The sequence below is a fragment of the Haliotis rubra genome, unplaced genomic scaffold, assembly GCF_003918875.1.
Source record: "Haliotis rubra isolate DU_JTF1 unplaced genomic scaffold, ASM391887v1 Scf1002, whole genome shotgun sequence".
In the NCBI taxonomy this organism is placed as follows: domain Eukaryota; kingdom Metazoa; phylum Mollusca; class Gastropoda; order Lepetellida; family Haliotidae; genus Haliotis; species Haliotis rubra.
Genome location: NW_025764896.1, coordinates 5,310 through 27,087, shown reverse-complemented (window position 1 = coordinate 27,087; position 21,778 = coordinate 5,310). Strand labels below are relative to the sequence as shown.

At 44.8% G+C, this 21,778-nt stretch overlaps 1 protein-coding gene across 1 annotated transcript; it reads left to right on the top strand.

The window, feature by feature from the left end:
- The first annotated feature begins 4,779 nt into the window (after window positions 1-4,779).
- LOC124267278 lies at window positions 4,780-20,910 on the top strand. Its single transcript, XM_046702193.1, has 4 exons — window positions 4,780-4,864; window positions 8,184-8,249; window positions 8,941-9,345; window positions 20,322-20,910. Exons 2-4 carry the CDS (start codon window positions 8,201-8,203, stop codon window positions 20,585-20,587), a joined length of 720 nt encoding a protein of 239 aa, XP_046558149.1. The 5' UTR covers window positions 4,780-4,864; window positions 8,184-8,200; the 3' UTR covers window positions 20,588-20,910.
- The last annotated feature ends 868 nt before the right edge of the window (window positions 20,911-21,778 follow it).

Genomic DNA, 21,778 nt, shown 5'->3' with positions numbered 1-21,778 from the left:
AAAACGACAATAGTACAGAAATGAAAGAATTTGTTTTCGTAGATGTAAATATCTTATGCATATTTGAAAGTATATTCCACGTTGATGAAAGCATCATATACATGATCATTTACGTAGGTGTAAGTATATTCCATGTTGATGAAAGTATCTTGTACCGTTTTGGAACTTTAGGAACTTTGGCACAAATACGCTTTCATACATTTTTGCCAAATAGGAGATACAGACGTAAGTACCAACTACTAGGTTCAGGGACATTATTCTGTAAAATGAATTTCAGTAAACATAACCTGATTGATTCAAGATTATTATTTGATAAACAATTCTTTCTTCATCTTCGTCTGTTTACTTGCTGGGCGGTGGGGTAGCCTAGTGGTTAAAGCGTTCACTCGTCACGCCGAAGACCCGGGTTCGATTCCCCACATGGGTACCATTTGTGAAGCCCATATCTGGTGTCCCCCGCCGTGATATTGCTGGAATACTGGTAAAAGCGGCGTAAAACCATACTCAATCATTCACTGTTTACTTGCTTATTGATGTGTGGGTTGGGTTGGTTTTTTTTAAAATCCTGAGTCGCAAACAGTCGACTGTAATTCATATTTTCAACAAGCACTGTTATAGATTTTAGAGTTGTATGACTTCCTCGATTCTGATGTTTATTTACGATATAGAGGTTTATTTAATACAATAGCAGCGCACTGCACCATCAATAGTTTATCACGTTCGCTGCACAAATAAAGAACTCTGTGAGTGTGATCAATGACGAAGAGCGATTAACCTTCTATGCCAGTATATTACCCCATGTTACATTCTTATAAATGGTCAAACTTTCAATGGAAATTTGTTGCGAGGGATTTCTTTCACACCTACCAGTGTAGATCTAGATTAGAATTGGTCTCTCTTATTCTTTCTTTCTTTCTTTATAATTAATTTTTTGTCAGCATTTTCTTCTTTCTTTAAAAATAATTTTTATCAGAATTTTACATTTCTACTTCTCATTAAATATTGAGATAAGAATGTTTGAAGGCCCCTGATTTGTAAAAACTCAAAGCGGTGAGGGGATGAGAAAACCATGCTAAAACTATACTGATCACTGATCCGCTCCAAAATTAGGGCTCCATCGTCTGTGGTGGAGCTTGTAAAAGTAATTTAAAATTACTTGATACAATCCATAAGGAAGGCCTGAGGCTTTGTCTTGGAACCTTCAGGACTTCTCCAATCGATAGTCAGTATGTGGAAGCTGATGAGCAAAACAGCGGCGCATAAAACTATCCTTACAATACAACACTCAACCTGTTTTCAAATGAATCTAATCCAGATTCTCATCTTTAACCTTCCCTATGGAAATCTCTATTATAAAAAAACAATCATTTATTCAGCCTCTAGGAATGAGAATAAAACCTAACGAACATTTCTTCTACCCAAATATTGTCATCTCCATGGCAAATGGTTAAGGCTCGGGTTCATATCTCATTTAGCAAATTAAGGACATCAGACATAAGTGAACTTACGTTCCAGCAAGAATATCATCAGTTACGAAGTAATTACAGAACATACAAATCTATATTCACAGATGGATTCAAAGATGGTAACGCAGTCGCTAGCGCTACTGTCATTGGAATCAGAACCATATCATTCAGGTTACCAAATAACAGTTCGATATTCACAGCGGAATCTAAAGCTATATTAACAGGTCTTAAATATATAAATTCCAAGTCTGAACATAAACAGTTCCTTATATTTTCTGATTCCCTCTCCTGCCTCAACAAATCCGTGACACAACTCATTATCCCATATACTGATTATATGCCTGTAGTCAGATGTTACATCCGTGATCTGATGCAAAAGCAGTGGGATACCAAGGTAGGTGTAAATAGGTTACATGAAATAAATACAACTATCCGTTACACCAACTTGGATTGTCAATCTAGATTTAAAGAGGTCATCATGCAACGATGCTGTATTGGCCACTCGAGATACACACACGAGTACGTACTAAAAGGTGAGGATCCTCCTTTTTGGACTGTTTTGAATATACCATCACAAGGGATAATTATTTCAAAGTGAAAACAGTAAAATATAATTTTAGTAATTTTGGGCATCATTTAATATTATCCTTCTGAAAAGAAATTGATTATTTGATGATTTTTATGTAAATGTCTTCTTTTATATATTGGTGGAACATGTTTATGAACTGAGACTGTTAGTGGCTGTGCCCTTGTCGGAGGTTGGAGCATTGTAAAATTATTGTCCCCCAGGAGAGAACCAAGTGTTATTATATCTACCTGAATTTTAAGTGCTGAGTAATGGTTTATCCTAATTCTCCGCTTAAGCCTACGACAATAACCAGTAACTAGTGAAAGGTGCAAGTAGCAGAGGTACCGTAAGTCCCAATGGTCCCTCTTATGGTGTCCTTACCTCTGTTCTGGCGTCCTCTAGTCCCACTTCTATGTATTCCTGCCAAATACTCACTTTTAATTTCTGTAACTAGCTTTAAGACAAATATGTGACACATTGCTTGTTGTTTTTCTGACCATCGATAACAGTCTTTAAAATTATCGTACAAGTGTTTAAGTTGATCAAGTCACAATATGGCAGACATATTTCCGACGTGACTTAAATTAAACTCACTCGCCCATTATCTGGTTAAACCTCCGTATATTTCACAAACATAGTAAAGCAGAGATTTAATACACTGGCAACATGCTGGGGACAAACATAAAGTTAATGGATAACCAATGGTGATCAATGGCATGGGGTGTACATGACATAATCACTACTCTAGTCCACGTCCACGATCGTGCGTCTCCATCAACGACCACGCATGTATCACTGTTGCAATGGCATTCCTATATCCGATTCCAGTCGGTTTCCAATTAAATCCACCGATGCATACTGTAAAAGCAGCCTTTAGTTGGCTACGCAAATACGACCAAGTGAAATCATATGTTATCATACACGATTATGGCAATACTGGTCAATAACTATCGAACGATGTCATCTGCAAGAGTTAAAAATACATAGCCATGAACACATGCACTTATTCTTACATTCCCCGATCCTAGATTTCCTGATATTGAACCTCGTGAAGAATGTTTGACTTTGCTTAGCCAGTATACCCGGAATATTTTTAGAGTGTTAAAGCATAAATCAGTCAACCTAGTTTAGAAATGCTATGTGAAAAAGGAGTGGATTTAGAGTGTATATCAAATAATGACTTGCGTTGGGATGTAGCTGTACAATCTTAATAGGAAAACACATTATGGGGCTCCGTTGGCCTACGCTTTGTCCATAGGTATATCAAAATATAACACTGTATATTACATTGTGCCAGAGTGGATTCGTGCTATATATTACACTGAATCAGTACTATGTATTACATTGAATTAGCGCTATATATATCACCTTCAATCTGTGCTATGTATTACGTTGAATTCGTGCAATATTTTACACTGAATCAGTACTATGTATTACATTGAACTAGTGCTATGTATTACATTGAATTCGTGCAATATATTACATTGAATTAGAGCTATATATATCACCTTAACTCCGTGCTATGTATTACGTTAAATTCGTGCAATATTTTACACTGAATCAGTACTATGTATTACATTGAATTCGTGCTATGTATAACATTCATTTAGCGCTATATATATCACCTTCAATCTATGCTATGTATTACGTTGAATTCGTGCAATATTTTACACTGAATCAGCACTATGTATTACATTGAACTAGTGCTATGTATTACATTGAACTAGTGCTTTGTATTACATTGAATTCGTGCAATATATTACATTGAATTAGCGCTATATATATCACCTTAACTCCGTGCTATGTATTACGTTGAATTCGTGCAATATTTTACACTGAATCAGTACTATGTATTACATTGAACTAGTGCTATTTATTACATTGAATTTGTGCCATATATTACATTGAATTACCGCTATATATATCACCTTCAATCTGTGCTATGTATTACATTGAATTCGTGCAATATATTACATTCAATTAGCGCTACATATATCACCTTCAATCTGTGCTATGTATTACGTTGAATTCGTGCAATATTTTACACTGAATCAGTGCTATGAATTACATTGAATAATTGCTGTGTATACTTTGAATTAGTGCTATGTGATACATTGAATAATTCTTATATTAATACATTACATTAGAGCTATGTAATGCATTGAATTCGTGCTATATATTACATTGAATTAGTGTTATGTATTACACACTGAATTAGATCTATATATCACATTGAATAAGTGCAATTACTTTGAATAAGTGCTATTACATTAAAATCTTGCTTTATATTATATTACTTCAGTGCTATGCATTGAATTGAATAAGTGATATGTATTTCATTGAATAATTCATATATATTACATTTCATTAGAGCTATGTATTACTCTAAAATATTACTATATGTTATATGACATCAGTGCTATGTATTACAATGAATTCTTCCTGTTTAGTACACTGAATTAGTTCTCTATATTACATTGCATGAGCGCTATATATTACAATGTGTTTGTAAAATTTAATTCATTCATCTCACGACAACATTTACCATGCTATATATTTATATATGTTTTTCAGTTGGTTTGTTGTTGTGTTTTACATGTTCAGCTACACTGAGAGCTATACACCACAGCACGCTTGTATGCCCTCCTACTTCACATTGTCTGTGATCGAACAAATATAGCGTCAGTTCGATCAGACCTCAGCGAGGATGTGAGCGCACATTACAACTGACTGTGTTGAAGACGCCTTTTCAGAGGAACCAGCTACCTTGAAGCTATCACACAACCTACTCGTTGATCGCGACAGTACTACGGGGTGGCCTCACAATCAGGTAAGTCTGTTTTACTTCTTAGAGGGGTATTTAGAAGTTTTAGCAAGGATAACAATATATGGCTGAACAATTTCTTTATTCCAGCGAGAGCGGTTAACGCGATCGCTCTTCACGCCGAAGACCCGGGTTCGATTCCCCACATGGGTACAATGAGTGAAGTCCATTTCTGGTGTCCCCCCCGCCATGATATTGCTGGAATATTGCTAACATAGACGTAAACTCATGAGAGCAACTGAGATGTTAATATCCTTACACGAAGCCGACGCTTCTCGGTAAAAATTAAACACTGGTATTACACTTTATTCGTTCATTTATCGGTGCCGTGAGATACAGATTGTTTGACTTTGGTCAAGTGTCTAATTGATTTTGTGTGATATTGTAGTACATTGTATTTGGTAGAAACAAACAAGCCATAGCTGTGGATTTTCTGCTCCAACCATCATTTGATTTTCTGGTTTACAAGCCGCCTTTGATTTGCAGGGTACTTGCGACCTTAGACGAGAAATATTTATGTGAATAGTTGATGATGCCAAAATTGGCAACTCTAACTCTGTCAAATCTGGCGGAAAAATAATAAACAGTAAATTGTCCTGTAAAGAAAGAGTCAAGAATTGTTTCCTGAAAAGCAAAACAATATGATAACTCACTACCATCGCTTGGCCGACTGACGACGTGAATGAGGAGGCGTGTGTTGGCGTGTATGGATGCCCAGTGTGGTCAAACTCGCTACTGACGTCGTGTCACCAGACTCCTGTCTCATTATGTGACTCTTTATGCACTTTTTGAATGAACTCAGATTATGTAATTATAAATTTTGACCCTTTGACGCTTTCTAAATGCAAGGCCAGCATCACAGTGAAGTTTCAATCAATTTGTTGGAAATGATTTCACATACGTCTTTGTTTCTATTTGTTGGTAAAGTCAAGTTGGTGATAACTTTCTTTTGTCCGGTAATTTATGTAGATTACTTAGGAGGGCTCTGTAATAGGGCTGGGACGGGTAACCCGGATACCCGTGTCGGGTGGGTAATGTGTTGGACCCGGGTACCCGTCTCAGTACCCGGACCCGTTATGATCATGTGGGGCGGTGGTGTAGCCTAGTGGTTAAAGCGTTGGCTCGTCACGCCGAAGACCCGGGTTCGAATCCCCACATGGATACAATGTGTGAGGCCCATTTCTGGTGTCCCCCGCCGTGATGTTGCTGGAATATTGCTAAAAGCGGCGTAAAACCAAACTTAGTCAGTCAGTATGATCATGTGACTAATAGATTAAACAATGTAATATGTTATTTTTCATGATTATAAGGTTGAGGTGTCTTTGAAGATTTAGACATTATTTACAATCACCTGTTTTGAATATAATACATGATTAAGATATTGAAAGAAAAAAATAGCCTCCGACCTGAAGAATATATTGCCATTTCTTACAAATTTGGCGTCAGGAATTAACATATCGGGTATCCGGGTAGGGTAGGGTAATAGGGCGTGGGGTACCCGGGTAGAAAATTTGGACCCGTCACAGCCCTACTCTGTAATAGTGATTGAAATAGTGAATAACAAAATTCTATTCTCTGCTCATATTACTACCAACACTGCTGACAATACAAGCATATATAGCAACCTTGGTGGGTCGCATAGGCAATAAAACTAATTTAATATCAGAAATATTACTTTCTCAGAAAATTATTTAAAATAAATTAAAACTAGGCTATTGACCACAAAGGACCAAAGGGACTAAACGGGTTCATATAACTTGTTTGTTTGTTTGCTTGTTGTTTTACGACGCACTCACCAATATTCCCATTTAGCGGTGGGCGGTGGGGTAGCCTCGTGGTTAAAGCGTTCGCTCGTCATGCCGGAGACCCGGGTTCGAATCCCCACATGGGTACAATGTGTGAAGTCCATTTCTGGTGACCCCCGCCGTGATGTTGCTGGAATATTGCTAGAAGCTGCGTAAAACCAAACTCAGTCAGTCCTATTTAGCTGTAAATTTATTGAAGATGGATATGCTCAGCGGCTTGCATACACACAGTTGTTAACTTGTTTCCAAATCATTTCAATCTGAAGAGAATGTTTGAAACAACATCAGCATGTTACAAAATGGAAAAAAACCCAGATCGTTTTCTTTCCTAGATGAGGAAGTAATGTCAGCGAACTGTCTTGTGACGCCAGTACCTACCCCTACCCGATTCAAGTGGGGCGTGGTGGGCGAGCTGTCTAAGGCGCCAGGCTACTGATCCAGCGAGCTTGAGGTGTCGGGATCGTGCCCGCCTGTGACCGGGTGTAAAAACCTTGGAGTCAACTTTGTGTGCAGACTCTTTCAGTGTTGTCACAACCCCAAGTGTACAGTACACCACCCTGTGCTCTAAAAAGAGCCCACGAATCCGTTGGTAAAAGACCAGAGGGTGGCCACATGAATACGTGCAAACGCCTAGTTGCGGGTACAGTAACGTACAGTAAACTGGGATAAGGTATGACTATGTGCCCCAGTCCACCCAGCTGGGAATGGGTACCTCATAAGGACGGGAAAGCCACATTAACTCTGTGCTCCTAATTGCTGCAACAGTTGTAAGCTCCACTGATGGAGGGAAAAGCAGAGAGCCTTTGAGCATCTAAGCTGGATATTGGCGCTATACAAAATTAATATTAGTCGCTGCAAATATATTTTCTTGTTTCAATGATGCGTGTTGATGTATTTGCCATTAAACGGCACGACGGCAATATTCTATTTATTCACCTAAATGTCACTTAACAGCGGTAATCAAGATATCATGTGTTGTATCGAATAGATAATCAATAGATTCGTTTTAGATTAGATTCAGAAATATCAATGCTTAGTTGACGTCAGACATTGAGCTCAATCAACTTCGGTACACGCACGAGCAGACACTGTAGGTGTCTCGTATTGTATTTTACATTTGGGAATCAAATAACGGAAGAGAAAAACGTTGTGCAAGAATTAAATCAGAACGCCAGTGTCTAAGAAAGGCGAGAATACTGCGTAAAACGAAACTCAAACTCAAATGTGTTATGAAATAGTTTCACCCATGTTTTTTGAATAACATTGGACGCAGTTACGATCTTTGGTTTAGGTCGTTACGGCACACAGTATGGGACCCGTGAAGATCCGGGTTAGAATTGATCTTCAGCAACCCATGCTTGTCGTAAGAAGCGACTAACGGGATCGTCAATCACTGGACGCCTTCATAAAGCTGAAATTTTGTTGCGTACGGAGACAAAGTGAACATTTCTGGTGTCCCCGTCGTATTCTAAAAAGCGGCTTAAAACCATACTCACTCACTCACTCACTATCTGTTACAGATACCAAACAGTTCAACATGCGGTGTCGGGTGTTTCTGATGGTATCCATGTATTTCTCCGTGGCAGGTATGTGTCATACTGAATATACAGCGCAGCTGACGCAAAATACCATACTGCCAAATACAGTACATTTGTATTTGGTTATTGTTCATGAAACCATTTTAAATCTTTAGATGTGTTTTTACGTGTTTTACTTCATGAGCTCATAATATATGTTACACGAAATCGTGACAATCCGGGGTCTTCAGTGACCCATCCTGTTCGAGGTAGGTGACTAACGGGATCGGGTGGTCAGGTTCGTTGACTTGGTTGACTCAAGTCATTGTATTTCAACTGCTTAGACCATGCTCATGATGTCAATCGGTGAATTCTCTGGTCCAGACTCGGGCCAATTCCCCACATGGGTACGATGCGTGAAGCCCATTTCTGGTGTCCTAGCCGTGATATTACTGGAATATTGCTAAAAGCGGCGTAAAACTAAACTCACTCACATGTAAAGATCCGGGTTAGAATTGATATTCAGTAACCCATGCTTCTCTTAAGAATATTAATATTGTCGTAAGAGGCGACTGAGCGGTCAGGCTCATGCTGACTTGTTTGACATATGTCAGATCCCCATCCTAGAATTTTTCAGTGCGTAGATCAATGCTCATGCTGTTTGATCATCTGGATTGTCCATTGCCTGGGGTATTGAATCTATACACCATAATTCTATAGATCTCACGATGACTCACATATGCTGTCATGTTCCTTACAGTCGGCTCAATAACGTTCACCACACAAGGGTTCAATGAATTTGTCAACCCCATGATCTTTGGCTTTGATATTCGGGGAAAGGACTGGATCACGTTCAGGATCATGGCGTGCAAGGACTTCAACATCAAACTGTACTTCCGTGACCAAGAGATGTACCGAATGCTACTTGGAGGATGGCACAACAGTAAAAGCAGCTTCATCGCATTTGGGACGCATGCAGACGTCTCTGGGAAGGTCTTCACCTGCACTGGCTATGATGAGTTTTGGACCTCTTGGGAAGATGGTCATTTTAAAGTTGGTCGTGGCAACCAAAAGGATGTTGACATTCTCTTCAGTGATGCTGGGTATACAGTTCCTGGCGTCGACAGCTTTACTGTGAATGCCCCGAACGGGTCATTCATTTTTGGTAAGTTGAGCCACATCATGCAGCTTCTCGTATCCTCTGGATTTAAGGGGTTGAAAAGTCCATGGCACTCCATACCTGAGTGCTAAGGGAAAACATATATCCCAGGTGTTCTTTTCACATCCCGTGAGTCTCCTAACTCGCAGATTCTCCATGTTTGATAAATCCTGATGTCCTAACATGTCCCTGCTATTCTGTGACCAATGTGGACTTGGTCCCTATCACCTCTTAACAGTCTTAATAGATCCCTGCTATCCCTTTCATGCTGTGAGCTTAACAGGTCCCTGGCACCGCATCCTTGCCACTGATCTTGTCTTAATAAATCTCCAGTACATGTTACATGCTGAGGGCTAAAGAAGTGCAAGGTATAATATATATGTCGACTTGTTAGAACCCTAGAATCCACTACTTTTTCATACTTCGCAAGCTTACAAAAACCAAGCCTCCCCTGGTTGTAACACTCTGTGGGCTTACTAGATCCCTCGCATCCCTGCGTATCACGCTCTGTGGGATTACTAGATCCCTGGCATCGCTGCGTATCACACTCTGTAGGCTTACTATATCCCTGGCATCCCAGCGTATCACACCCTGTAGGCTTACTAGGTCCCTGGCATCCCTGAGTATCACTCAATGTCGGCTTACTAGATCACCGGCATCCCAGAGCATCACGCTCTCTTGGCTTACTAGGTCCCTGGCAACCCTGCGTATCACACTCAGTGGGCTTACTAGGACCCTGGCATCCAAGCGTATCACGCTCTGTGGGCTTACTAGATCCCTGACAACCCTGCGTATCACACTGTGGGCTTACTTGGACCCTGGCATCCAAGCGTATCACGCTCTGTGGGCTTACTAGATCCCAGGCAACCCTGCGTATCACACCCTGTAGGCTTACTAGGTCCCTGGCATCCCTGCATATCACTCTCTGTGGGCTTACTAGGTCCATGGCATCCCTGTGTATCACGCTCTGTGGGTTTATAACATCCATGGTATCACTGCGTATCACGCTCAGTAGGCTTACTAGGACCCTGACATCCAAGCGTATTACGCTCTGTGGGCTTACTATATCCCTGGCAACCCTGCGTATCACTCTCTCTGGGCTTACTATGACCCTGGCATCCCTGCGTATCACGCTCTGCTGGCTTACAAGATCCCTGGCAACCCTGCGTATCACTCTCTGCTGGCTTACTATGACACTGGCATCCCTGCATATCACTCTAGGTGGGCTTACTAGATCACTTGCATCCCTGTGTATCACTCTCTGTGGGCTTACAAGATCCCTGGCATCCCTGCGTATGACACTCTCTGTGCTTACTAGATCACAAGCCTCCCCTGCTTGTTACGATCTATAGGTTTACTAGATCCCAGGCAACCCTGCGTATCACACCCTGTAGGCTTACTAGGTCCCTGGCATCCCTGCGTATCACTCTCTGTGGGCCTACTAGGTCCATGGCATCCCTGCGTATCACGCTCTGTGGGTTTATAACATCCATGGTATCACTGCGTATCACGCTCAGTGGGCTTACTAGGACCCTCACATCCAAGCGTATTACGCTCTGTAGGCTTACTATATCCCTGGCAACCCTGCGTATCACTCTCTCTGGGCTTACTATGACCCTGGCATCCCTGCGTATCACGCTCTGCTGGCTTACAAGATCCCTGGCAACCCTGCGTATCACTCTCTGCTGGCTTACTATGACACTGGCATCCCTGCATATCACTCTAGGTGGGCTTACTAGATCACTTGCATCCCTGTGTATCACTCTCTGTGGGCTTACAAGATCCCTGGCATCCCTGCGCATCACAATCTTTGGGCTTACTAGGTCCCTGGCATTCCAGCGTATCACACCCTGTGGGCTTACTAGATCCCTGGCATCTCTGCGTGTATAACACTCAGTAGGCTTACTAGATCCCTTGCATCCCTGCGTATCACTCTATGTGGGCTTAATATATCCCTGGCATCCCTGCGTATCACACCATGTATTCTTACTAGGTCCCTGACATCCTTGCGTCTCACTCAAAGTCGGCTTACTAGATCACAGGCATCCCTGAGTATCACGCTCTCTTCGATTACTAGGACACACACTCTGTGGGCTTACTAGGTCCCTGGTATCCCTGCGTATCACACTATGTGGGCTTACTAAATCCCCAGCCTCTCGGATCAGATCACTGGCATCCCTGAGTATCACGCTCTGTGGGATGAGTAGGACTGTGGCATCCCTGCGTATCACGCTCTGTGAGCTTACAAGATCCCTGGCATGCCTGCATATCACGCTCTGCGGGCTTACTAGGTCCCTGGCATCCCTGCATATCACACTCTGGGGGCTTACTAAATCCCCAGCCTCCCCAGCGTATCAAGCTCTTTCGGCTTACTAGGACCCTGGCATCCCTGCGTATCACGCTCTGCTGGCTTACAAGATCCCTGGCAACCCTGCGTATCACTCTCTGCTGGCTTACTATGACACTGGCATCCCTGCATATCACTCTAGGTGGGCTTACTAGATCACTTGCATCCCTGTGTATCACTCTCTGTGGGCTTACAAGATCCCTGGCATCCCTGCGCATCACAATCTTTGGGCTTACTAGGTCCCTGGCATTCCAGCGTATCACACCCTGTGGGCTTACTAGATCCCTGGCATCTCTGCGTATAACACTCAGTAGGCTTACTAGATCCCTTGCATCCCTGCGTATCACTCTATGTGGGCTTAATATATCCCTGGCATCCCTGCGTATCACACCATGTATTCTTACTAGGTCCCTGACATCCTTGCGTCTCACTCAAAGTCGGCTTACTAGATCACAGGCATCCCTGAGTATCACGCTCTCTTCGATTACTAGGACACACACTCTGTGGGCTTACTAGGTCCCTGGTATCCCTGCGTATCACACTATGTGGGCTTACTAAATCCCCAGCCTCTCGGATCAGATCACTGGCATCCCTGAGTATCACGCTCTGTGGGATGAGTAGGACTGTGGCATCCCTGCGTATCACGCTCTGTGAGCTTACAAGATCCCTGGCATCCCCAGCGTATCAAGCTCTTTCGGCTTACTAGGACCCTGGCATCTCTCCGTATCACGCTCTGTGGGCTTACTTTGACCCTGGCATCCCTGCGTATCACACTCTGTCAGCTTACTTTATGACAAGACACCCCTGCTCGTCAGCCTCTGTGGGCTTACTATGACCCAGGCATCCCTGCGTATCACGCTCTTTGGGCTTATTAGGTCCCTGGTATCCCTGAGTATCACACTCTGTCGGCTTACTAGGACCCTGGCATCTCTCCGTATCACGCTCTGTGGGCTTACTTTGACCCTGGCATCCCTGCGTATCACACTCTGTCAGCTTACTTTATGACAAGACACCCCTGCTCGTCAGCCTCTGTGGGCTTACTATGACCCAGGCATCCCTGCGTATCACGCTCTTTGGGCTTATTAGGTCCCTGGTATCCCTGCGTATCACACTATGTCGGCTTACTAGGACCCTCGCATCCCTGCGTATCACGCTCTGTGGGCTTACTAGGACCCTCGCATCCCTGCGTATCACGCTCTGTGGGCTTACTAGGACCCTGTCATCCATGCATATCACCCTCTGTGGGCTTACTAAATCACTGGCATCCCTGAGTATCATGCTCTGTTGGCTAACTACATACCTGGCAACCCTGCGTATCACACTCTGTGTGTTTACTAGGTCCCTGGTAACCCTACGTATCACACTCTGTGGGCTTAGTAGGAACCTGGCATCCCTGAGTATCACACCCCGTAGGCTTACTAGGTCCCTGGCATCCCTGCATATCACCCTCTGTGGGCATGCTAAATCACTGGCATCCCTGAGTATCATGCTCTGTTGGCTAACTACATACCTGGCAACCCTGCGTATCACACTCTGTGTGTTTACCAGGTCCCTGACAACCCTACGTATCACACTGTGTGGGCTTACTTGGACCCTGGCATCGCTGCGTATCACTCTCTGTGGGCTTACTAGATCCCTGGCAACCCTGCGTATCACACTCTTTGGGCTTAGTAGGAACCTGGCATTCCTTCGTATCACTCTCTGTGGGGCTTACTAGATCCCTGGCATCCCTGAGTATCACATCCCGTAGGCTTACTAGGTCCCTGGCATCCCTGCATATCACTCTCTGTGGGCTTACTAGGTCCCTGGCATCCCTGCGTATCACACTCTGTGGGCTTATAAGATCCATGGTATCTCTGCGTATCACGCTCTGTTGGCTTACTAGGACCCTGGCATCCAAGCGTATGACGCTCTGTGGGCTTATAAGATCCATGGTATCTCTGCGTATCACGCTCTGTTGGCTTACTAGGACCCTGGCATCCAAGCGTATGACGCTCTGTGGGCTTACTAGATCCCTGGGAACCCTGCGCATCACACTCTTTGGGCTTAGTAGGAACCTGGCATCCCTGCGTATCACGCTCTGTGGGCTTACTAGGTCCCTGGCATCCCTGTGTATCACACCACGTAGGCTTACTAGGTCCCTGGCATCCCTGCGTATCACACTATGCGGGCTTATAAGATCCATGGTATCTCTGCGTATCACACTCTGTTGGCTTACTAGGACCCTGACATCCAAGCGTATGACGCTCTGTGGGCTTACTAGATCCCTGGGGACCCTGCGTATCACTCTCTGTTGGCTTACTTTGACCCTGGCTTCCCTGCGTATCACTCTCTGTGAGCTTACTAGGACTCTGGCATCCCTGCGTATCACTCTCTGCGAGCTTACAAAATCCCTGGCATTCCTGCATATCACGCTCTGTGGGCTTACTAGGTCCCTGGCATCCCTACATATCACACTCTGTGGGCTTACTAAATTCCCAGCCTCCCCAGCGTATCACGCTCTTTCGGCTACTAGGGCCCATGCACCCCTGCGTATCACGCTCTGTGGGCTTACTATGACCCTGGCATCCCTGCTTGTCACAATCTGTGGGCTTACTAGGACCCTGGCATCCCTCCGTACCACACTCTGTAGGCTTACCTTATGCCCTGCCTCCCCTGCTTGTCACGCTCTGTGGGCTTATTCGGTCCCTGGCATCCCTGCTTGTCACGCTCTGTGGGCTTACTAGGACCCTGGCATCCCTGCGTATGACACTCTCTGTGCTCACTAGATCCAAAGCCTCCCCTGCTTGTTACGATCCATGGGCTTACTAGGTCCCTGGCATCCCTGTGTATCACGCTCTGTGGGCTTACTTACTCCCTGGCATCCCTGCGTATCATACCCTGTAGGCTTACTAGGTCCCTTCCATCCCTGCGTATCACGCTCTGTGGGCTTTCTAGATCCCTGGCATCCCTTCGTATCATACCCTGTAGGCTTACTAGGTCCCTTCCATCCCTGCGTATCACGCTCTGTGGGCTTACTTGGTCCCTGGCATCCCTGCGTATCACACCCTGTAGGCTTAATAGGTCCCTTGCATCCCTACGTATCACACTCTGTGGGCTTATTCCATCCCTGGCATCCCTGCTTCTCACACTCTGTGGGCTTACTAGGACCCTGGCATCCCTGCGTATGACACTCTCTGTGCTTACTAGATCACAAGCCTCCCCTGCTTGTTACGATCTATAGGTTTACTAGATCCCAGGCAACCCTGCGTATCACACCCTGTAGGCTTACTAGGTCCCTGGCATCCCTGCGTATCACTCTCTGTGGGCTTACTAGGTCCATGGCATCCCTGCGTATCACGCTCTGTGGGTTTATAACATCCATGGTATCACTGCGTATCACGCTCAGTGGGCTTACTAGGACCCTCACATCCAAGCGTATTACGCTCTGTAGGCTTACTATATCCCTGGCAACCCTGCGTATCACTCTCTCTGGGCTTACTATGACCCTGGCATCCCTGCGTATCACGCTCTGCTGGCTTACAAGATCCCTGGCAACCCTGCGTATCACTCTCTGCTGGCTTACTATGACACTGGCATCCCTGCATATCACTCTAGGTGGGCTTACTAGATCACTTGCATCCCTGTGTATCACTCTCTGTGGGCTTACAAGATCCCTGGCATCCCTGCGCATCACAATCTTTGGGCTTACTAGATCCCTGGCATCTCTGCGTATAACACTCAGTAGGCTTACTAGATCCCTTGCATCCCTGCGTATCACTCTATGTGGGCTTACTATATCCCTGGCATCCCTGCGTATCACACCATGTATTCTTACTAGGTCCCTGACATCCTTGCGTCTCACACTCTGTGGGCTCACTAGGTCCCTGGCATCCCTGCGCATCACTCAAAGTCGGCTTACTAGATCACAGGCATCCCTGAGTATCACGCTCTCTTCGATTACTAGGACCCACACTCTGTGGGCTTACTAGGTCCCTGGTATCCCTGCGTATCACACTATGCGGGCTTATAAGATCCATGGTATCTCTGCGTATCACACTCTGTTGGCTTACTAGGACCCTGACATCCAAGCGTATGACGCTCTGTGGGCTTACTAGATCCCTGGGGACCCTGCGTATCACTCTCTGTTGGCTTACTATGACCCTGGCATCCCTGCGTATCACTCTCTGTGAGCTTACTAGGACTCTGGCATCCCTGCGTATCACTCTCTGCGAGCTTACAAAATCCCTGGCATTCCTGCATATCACGCTCTGTGGGCTTACTAGGTCCCTGGCATCCCTACATATCACACTCTGTGGGCTTACTAAATTCCCAGCCTCCCCAGCGTATCACGCTCTTTCGGCTACTAGGGCCCATGCACCCCTGCGTATCACGCTCTGTGGGCTTACTATGACCCTGGCATCCCTGCTTGTCACAATCTGTGGGCTTACTAGGACCCTGGCATCCCTGTGTACCACACTCTGTAGGCTTACCTTATGCCCTGCCTCCCCTGCTTGTCACGCTCTGTGGGCTTACTATGACCCTGGCATCCCTGTGTATCACGCTCTGTGGGCTTATTCGGTCCCTGGCATCCCTCCTTGTCACACTCTGTGGGCTTACTAGGACCCTGGCATCCCTGCGTATGACACTCTCTGTGCTCACTAGATCCAAAGCCTCCCCTGCTTGTTACGATCCATGGGCTTACTAGGTCCCTGGCATCCCTGTGTATCACGCTCTGTGGGCTTACTTACTCCCTGGCATCCCTGCGTATCATACCCTGTAGGCTTACTAGGTCCCTTCCATCCCTGCGTATCACGCTCTGTGGGCTTTCTAGATCCCTGGCATCCCTTCGTATCATACCCTGTAGGCTTACTAGGTCCCTTCCATCCCTGCGTATCACGCTCTGTAGGCTTACTTGGTCCCTGGCATCCCTGCGTATCACACCCTGTAGGCTTAATAGGTCCCTTGCATCCCTACGTATCACACTCTGTGGGCTTATTCGGTCCCTGGCATCCCTGCTTGTCACACTCTGTGGGCTTACTAGGACCCTGGCATCCCTGCGTATGACACTCTCTGTGCTTACTAGATCACAAGCCTCCCCTGCTTGTTACGATCTATAGGTTTACTAGGTCCCTGGCATCCCTGCGTATCACACCCTGTAGGCTTACTAGGTCCCAGGAATTCTTGCGTTTCACCCTCTGTGGGCTTTCTAGATCCCTGGCATCCCTGCGTATCACACCCTATAGGCTTACTAGGTCCCTGGCATCCCTGTGTATCACGCTCTGTGGGCTTACTTGGTCCCTGGCATCCCTGCTTATCACGCTCTGTAGGCTTACTAGGTCCCTGGCATCCCTGCGTATCACGCTCTGTGGGCTTACTAGGTCCCTGGCATCCCTGCGTATGACACTCTCTGTGCTCACTAGATCCAAAGCCTCCCCTGCTTGTTACGATCTATGGGCTTACTAGGTCCCTGGCATCCCTGTGTATCACGCTCTTTGGCTTACTTGGTCCCTGGCACCCCTGCGTATAATACCCTGTAGGCTTACTAGGTCCCTTCCATCCCTGCGTATCACGCTCTGTGGGCATACTTGGTCCCTGGCATCCCTGCGTATCACGCCCTGTAGTCTTACTAGGTCCCTTGCATCCGTTCGTATCACACTCTGTAGGCTTACTAGTTCCCTGTCATCCCTGCTTGTCACTCTCTGTGGGCTTACTAGGTCCGTGGCTTCCCTGCATATAACTCTCTGTGGGTATACTAAATCCCCTGCCTGCCCAGCGTATCACGCTCTTCCGGCTTACTAGGACCCAAGCATCCCTGCTTATCACGCTCTGTGGGCTTACTAGGTCCCTGGCATCCCTGCGTTTCACACCCTGTGGCTAACTAGGTCCCTGGCATTCCTGCGTATCACTTTCTTTGGGCTTACTAGGTCCCTGGCATCCCTGCGTATCACACTCTTTGGGCTTACTAGGTCCCTGGCATCCCGGCGTATCACTTTCTTTGGGCTTACTAGGTCCCTGGCATCCCTGCGTATCACACTCTTTGGGCTTACTAAGTCCCTGGCATCCCTGCGTATCACTTTCTTTGGGCTTACTAGGTCCCTGGCATCCCTGCGTATCACACTCTTTGGGCTTACTAGGTCCCTGGCATCCCTGCGTATCACCAATCGAACCTTAAACTCCCCTGCTTGTCACATTCTATAAGGCTTCATAGACCCCTGGTAAAGATAATATAGGTATTCGGTTGATCATCGTTAGTAGCGAAAGTACACTGCACGTTTACCCTTTGCAAGCCAACCAAAGCTGAGGATGTTATATTTTTCATTTACTGATGAGCAAAATATCCAACATATGTGTCTGTCAATATTTTTTTAAAATCATTGAAATGATTTATGTTTCTAAACCCTTTATTTGTATGTCCATTTCCGATGTGGTGTGAATATGGTTTTCGGCTACTCACTCACTAACTCACTCCAGCAGCTACGTCACAAATGTGTACCCTAGTGGGGAATCGAGCCCGGCGTGACGGTCGAACGATAATCACCATATCATATTGTTAATACTAATATGAAATTGAATGCTGGTTTATTGACCTACTGAAAACAACCCATGTCAGTTCCAGGGATAGCTTTGAATTCCATTAACAAGTTCAAACATATGCTGTATTTTGGAGACAATTGACTTGCCTTTTGCGTGTGTTTGTTACGTGTGTCATCGGTAGGACAGACTTAACTTTTAGAGTGAGTGAGCGAGTATGGTTTTACGCCGCTTTTAGCAATATTCCAGCAAGATCATGGCGGGGGACACCAGAAATGAGCTTCACACATTGTATTCAAGTGGGGTAGCTTAGTGGTTAATGCGTTCGCTGGTCACGCCAAAGATCCGGGTTCGATTCCCAACGTGGGTCCAATGTGTAAAGCCCATTTCTTGTGTCCCCCGCCGTGATATTCCTGGAATATTGCTAAAAGCGGCGTAGAACTAAACTCACTCACTCACTCATAATATTCCAGCTATGTGGCGGCGGTCAGTAAATAATCGAGTCTGGACCAGACAATTTTATGATCATCAGCTTGTATGTTGTTCAAGCAATTTTCATGCAAAAAGGCTAATATTTTTTTCGTACTCACTTTCTCTTATCCTTACGAACGCAATTCATGTGCCCATCTTAACATCCAACACGCGATCAGCATAAAGAGGTATTTAATGGACATGACAGAGAAGATACACATATGGATGACATGTACTTTACTACTATCTAATGACGACATTCGAGTATAGACCCTTACAAGGTTTTCAAGCACGAAATGCCTATCAAACAAAAGGAAATTGAGTCAGTTGCTGGGTTGGCGTATCATGTCTTCCTTGACAACGTTATAGAGGCTGTACCGAATGTGTTTATAATGTAAAATAAATAGATAAATAGATGGTCTTATTCATACATTGTATTCAGCAGGATACAAGCAGCTTATCGTGAACATGAAGCATGGCCGAATACTCACTGTTGTATCAATACTCATATTTACTGAAAAAGCGATAACAGTTTAAGTCTGTTAAAGTGAACTTGACAGAAATACAACCACGAACCATATCTTGATAAGGCGCCTAAGAGCTCAGGATGTTACCTTGATTCTGCATGTGAAGTGATATAAAAACAGACAACTGCGTCTACAGGAAGAAATCGTTAATTCACCAGTGGCACTGTAAGATGGATATCGGCTTATATCAATCGGTTCCCTGTAAAAATCCAATTCACTGATGGTGGTTAAAGCAAAGCCAATAATGTGAAGTGAGATGCGGGTTTGATATCCCGGCTTTTAAGTTCAGTAAAAATATTCTTTGTCTTGAAAAGACTACAGATGTATCACGGCTTGATGTAATGATTCTGCAGATCAATTAATCCTTACATCTAAACAACAGCACCGTCGAGGTTGACATTGGATAAATAGAGGAGTAATAACTGGATGTGCATTACATCCGTGAAGATCCGGCATAGAATTGTCTCCAGCAACCCAGGCTTGTCTGAACAGGCGACAAGAACAGGCGCGGTCAGGCTCGTGAACTTGGTTAACGCATGTCATTGTATCCCAGTTGCTTGTGTCGGTGCTCTTGATGTTGATCACTGGATTGTAGGTCCTGACTTGATTATTTACAGACCGCCATAGATGGAATATTGATGAGTGTGGTGTTAAACAACAAACCAAAAAACAATCATGAATCAACCTTTTACTTACTCAGATTTATTACATATTAATGAATTGTCAATTATACCATTCATGTATTCATTCATTTATTCGTTCGTTTGTTCGTTCGTTCGTCTGTTCGTTCGTTCGTTGGTTGGTTGGTTGGTTGGTTCGTTCGTTCGTTCGTTCGTTCGTTCGTTCGTTCGTTCGTTCATTCATTCGTTCATTCATTCATTCGTTGGGCGGTAGGGTAGCCTAGTGGTTACAACGTCCGCTCGTCACGCTGAAGGCCCGGGTTTGAAGCCCATTCCTGATGTCTCCCGCCGTGATATTGTTGGAATAATGCTGAAAGCGACGTAAAACATAACTCATTCATACGTTCGTTCGTTCGTTATGCAGCCCAAACCACTCTGTGGCCACCTTCAAACCAATCTTACGTTTCTACATTTCTAATCATGTCTGTGCCATTCTACATTCAGAGTATGACAACTGTACGAGCCCTCCTGACATCGAAAGACTTGACGGGGTGAGATATACTGGGGGGTTTGTACTGCGGACCTACTCCGACGTCTCCGGGGCCTTCTGCATCACGGAGTGCGTCCTCAGCAACAGGTGTTTCAGCCTCAGCTTCAACAGAGTCGACAGTGAATGTGAACTATTTACAACCCCCTTCAACACAACAGACTTATCATCAGCACCAGGCTGGGCGACATATGTGTTCCCTGATATTAAGTTATATACCTGAATTAACACATTCAGTTTTTTCAAGATTTGTGAAGTGCTTGATGTTCGGAAATTTAATTTAGAACAATGTTGCAAACTGGATGTTGCACGTATTAAAAAATATGTCCGCCCATGGAGCATGGCAGCTCCCTTGATATGGAACAACCTCCCAATGTCGCTGAAATCCGTTTTCGAAAACATCTAAACACACATCTATTTGAAATGAACTAGGCTGGGACTGCACAAGCGCCTGTGAGCGGCCTAGCTGGAACTCGGCGCTATAGAAGTAGATTATTATTAACACTAAATATCATCCACAAACCTAAAACCCACTGTGAGTAAAAGACATCATCATTAATTTTCTAACGTATCATACGTATCATGTGATTGGACTTATGTAAATCAAAACATAGTGGCCTAATGCAAGCCTTTTGATGTGTTTGACATATTGTTTTACTTTATATAGTTATGCTACTGCAACTATCACAGTGAGGATACCCGTGAAGGTCCGGGTTAGAATTGATCTTCAGCAACCCATGCTTGTCTCCACCCGTGAAGATCCGGGTTAGAATTGGTCTTCAGTGACCCATGCTTGTCGTAAGAGGCGACTAACGGGATCGGGTGGTCAGGCTCGCTTACTGGCTTGACACATTGCGTAGATCGATGTTCATGCTGTTGATCACTGCATTGCCTGGTCCAGTTTCGGTTATTTACAGACCGCCGCTACATAGCTGGAATATTGCTGAGTGCGGCGTTAAACAACAAACAAACGAACTGACCGTGAGGGACATGACAATCCATATTAATACATCGCATTTGCTCCGCTGGACATCGATTACAGCACGTGCAGCCGGACTATTCTAAACAAAGGCTAACTAAGCTCATTCCACGCTTTAGGACAGCTTCTACATGAAAGATGACTATGCTGCCCTATGTGTTTCTCTAGCTACTTGTACATATGCGTCAATTCGATCCCCAACCGCGTCATACCAAAAGACGTTAAAATATGGTACTTGTTGGTCCCTGCCTGGCGTTCGGCATTAATGGGTACAACAAGGACTGGTCGGCTCGGAGTCAGTATAATGTGTCTGAGTGGGGTATTCATGCTTCACTGCGGCATGATATCTCAGTGGGCTAGCACTATAAAACCAGCTTCAGTCTGGGCTAGTACAAGCAGCCGCACATACACACACACACGCATGCATGCACGTCG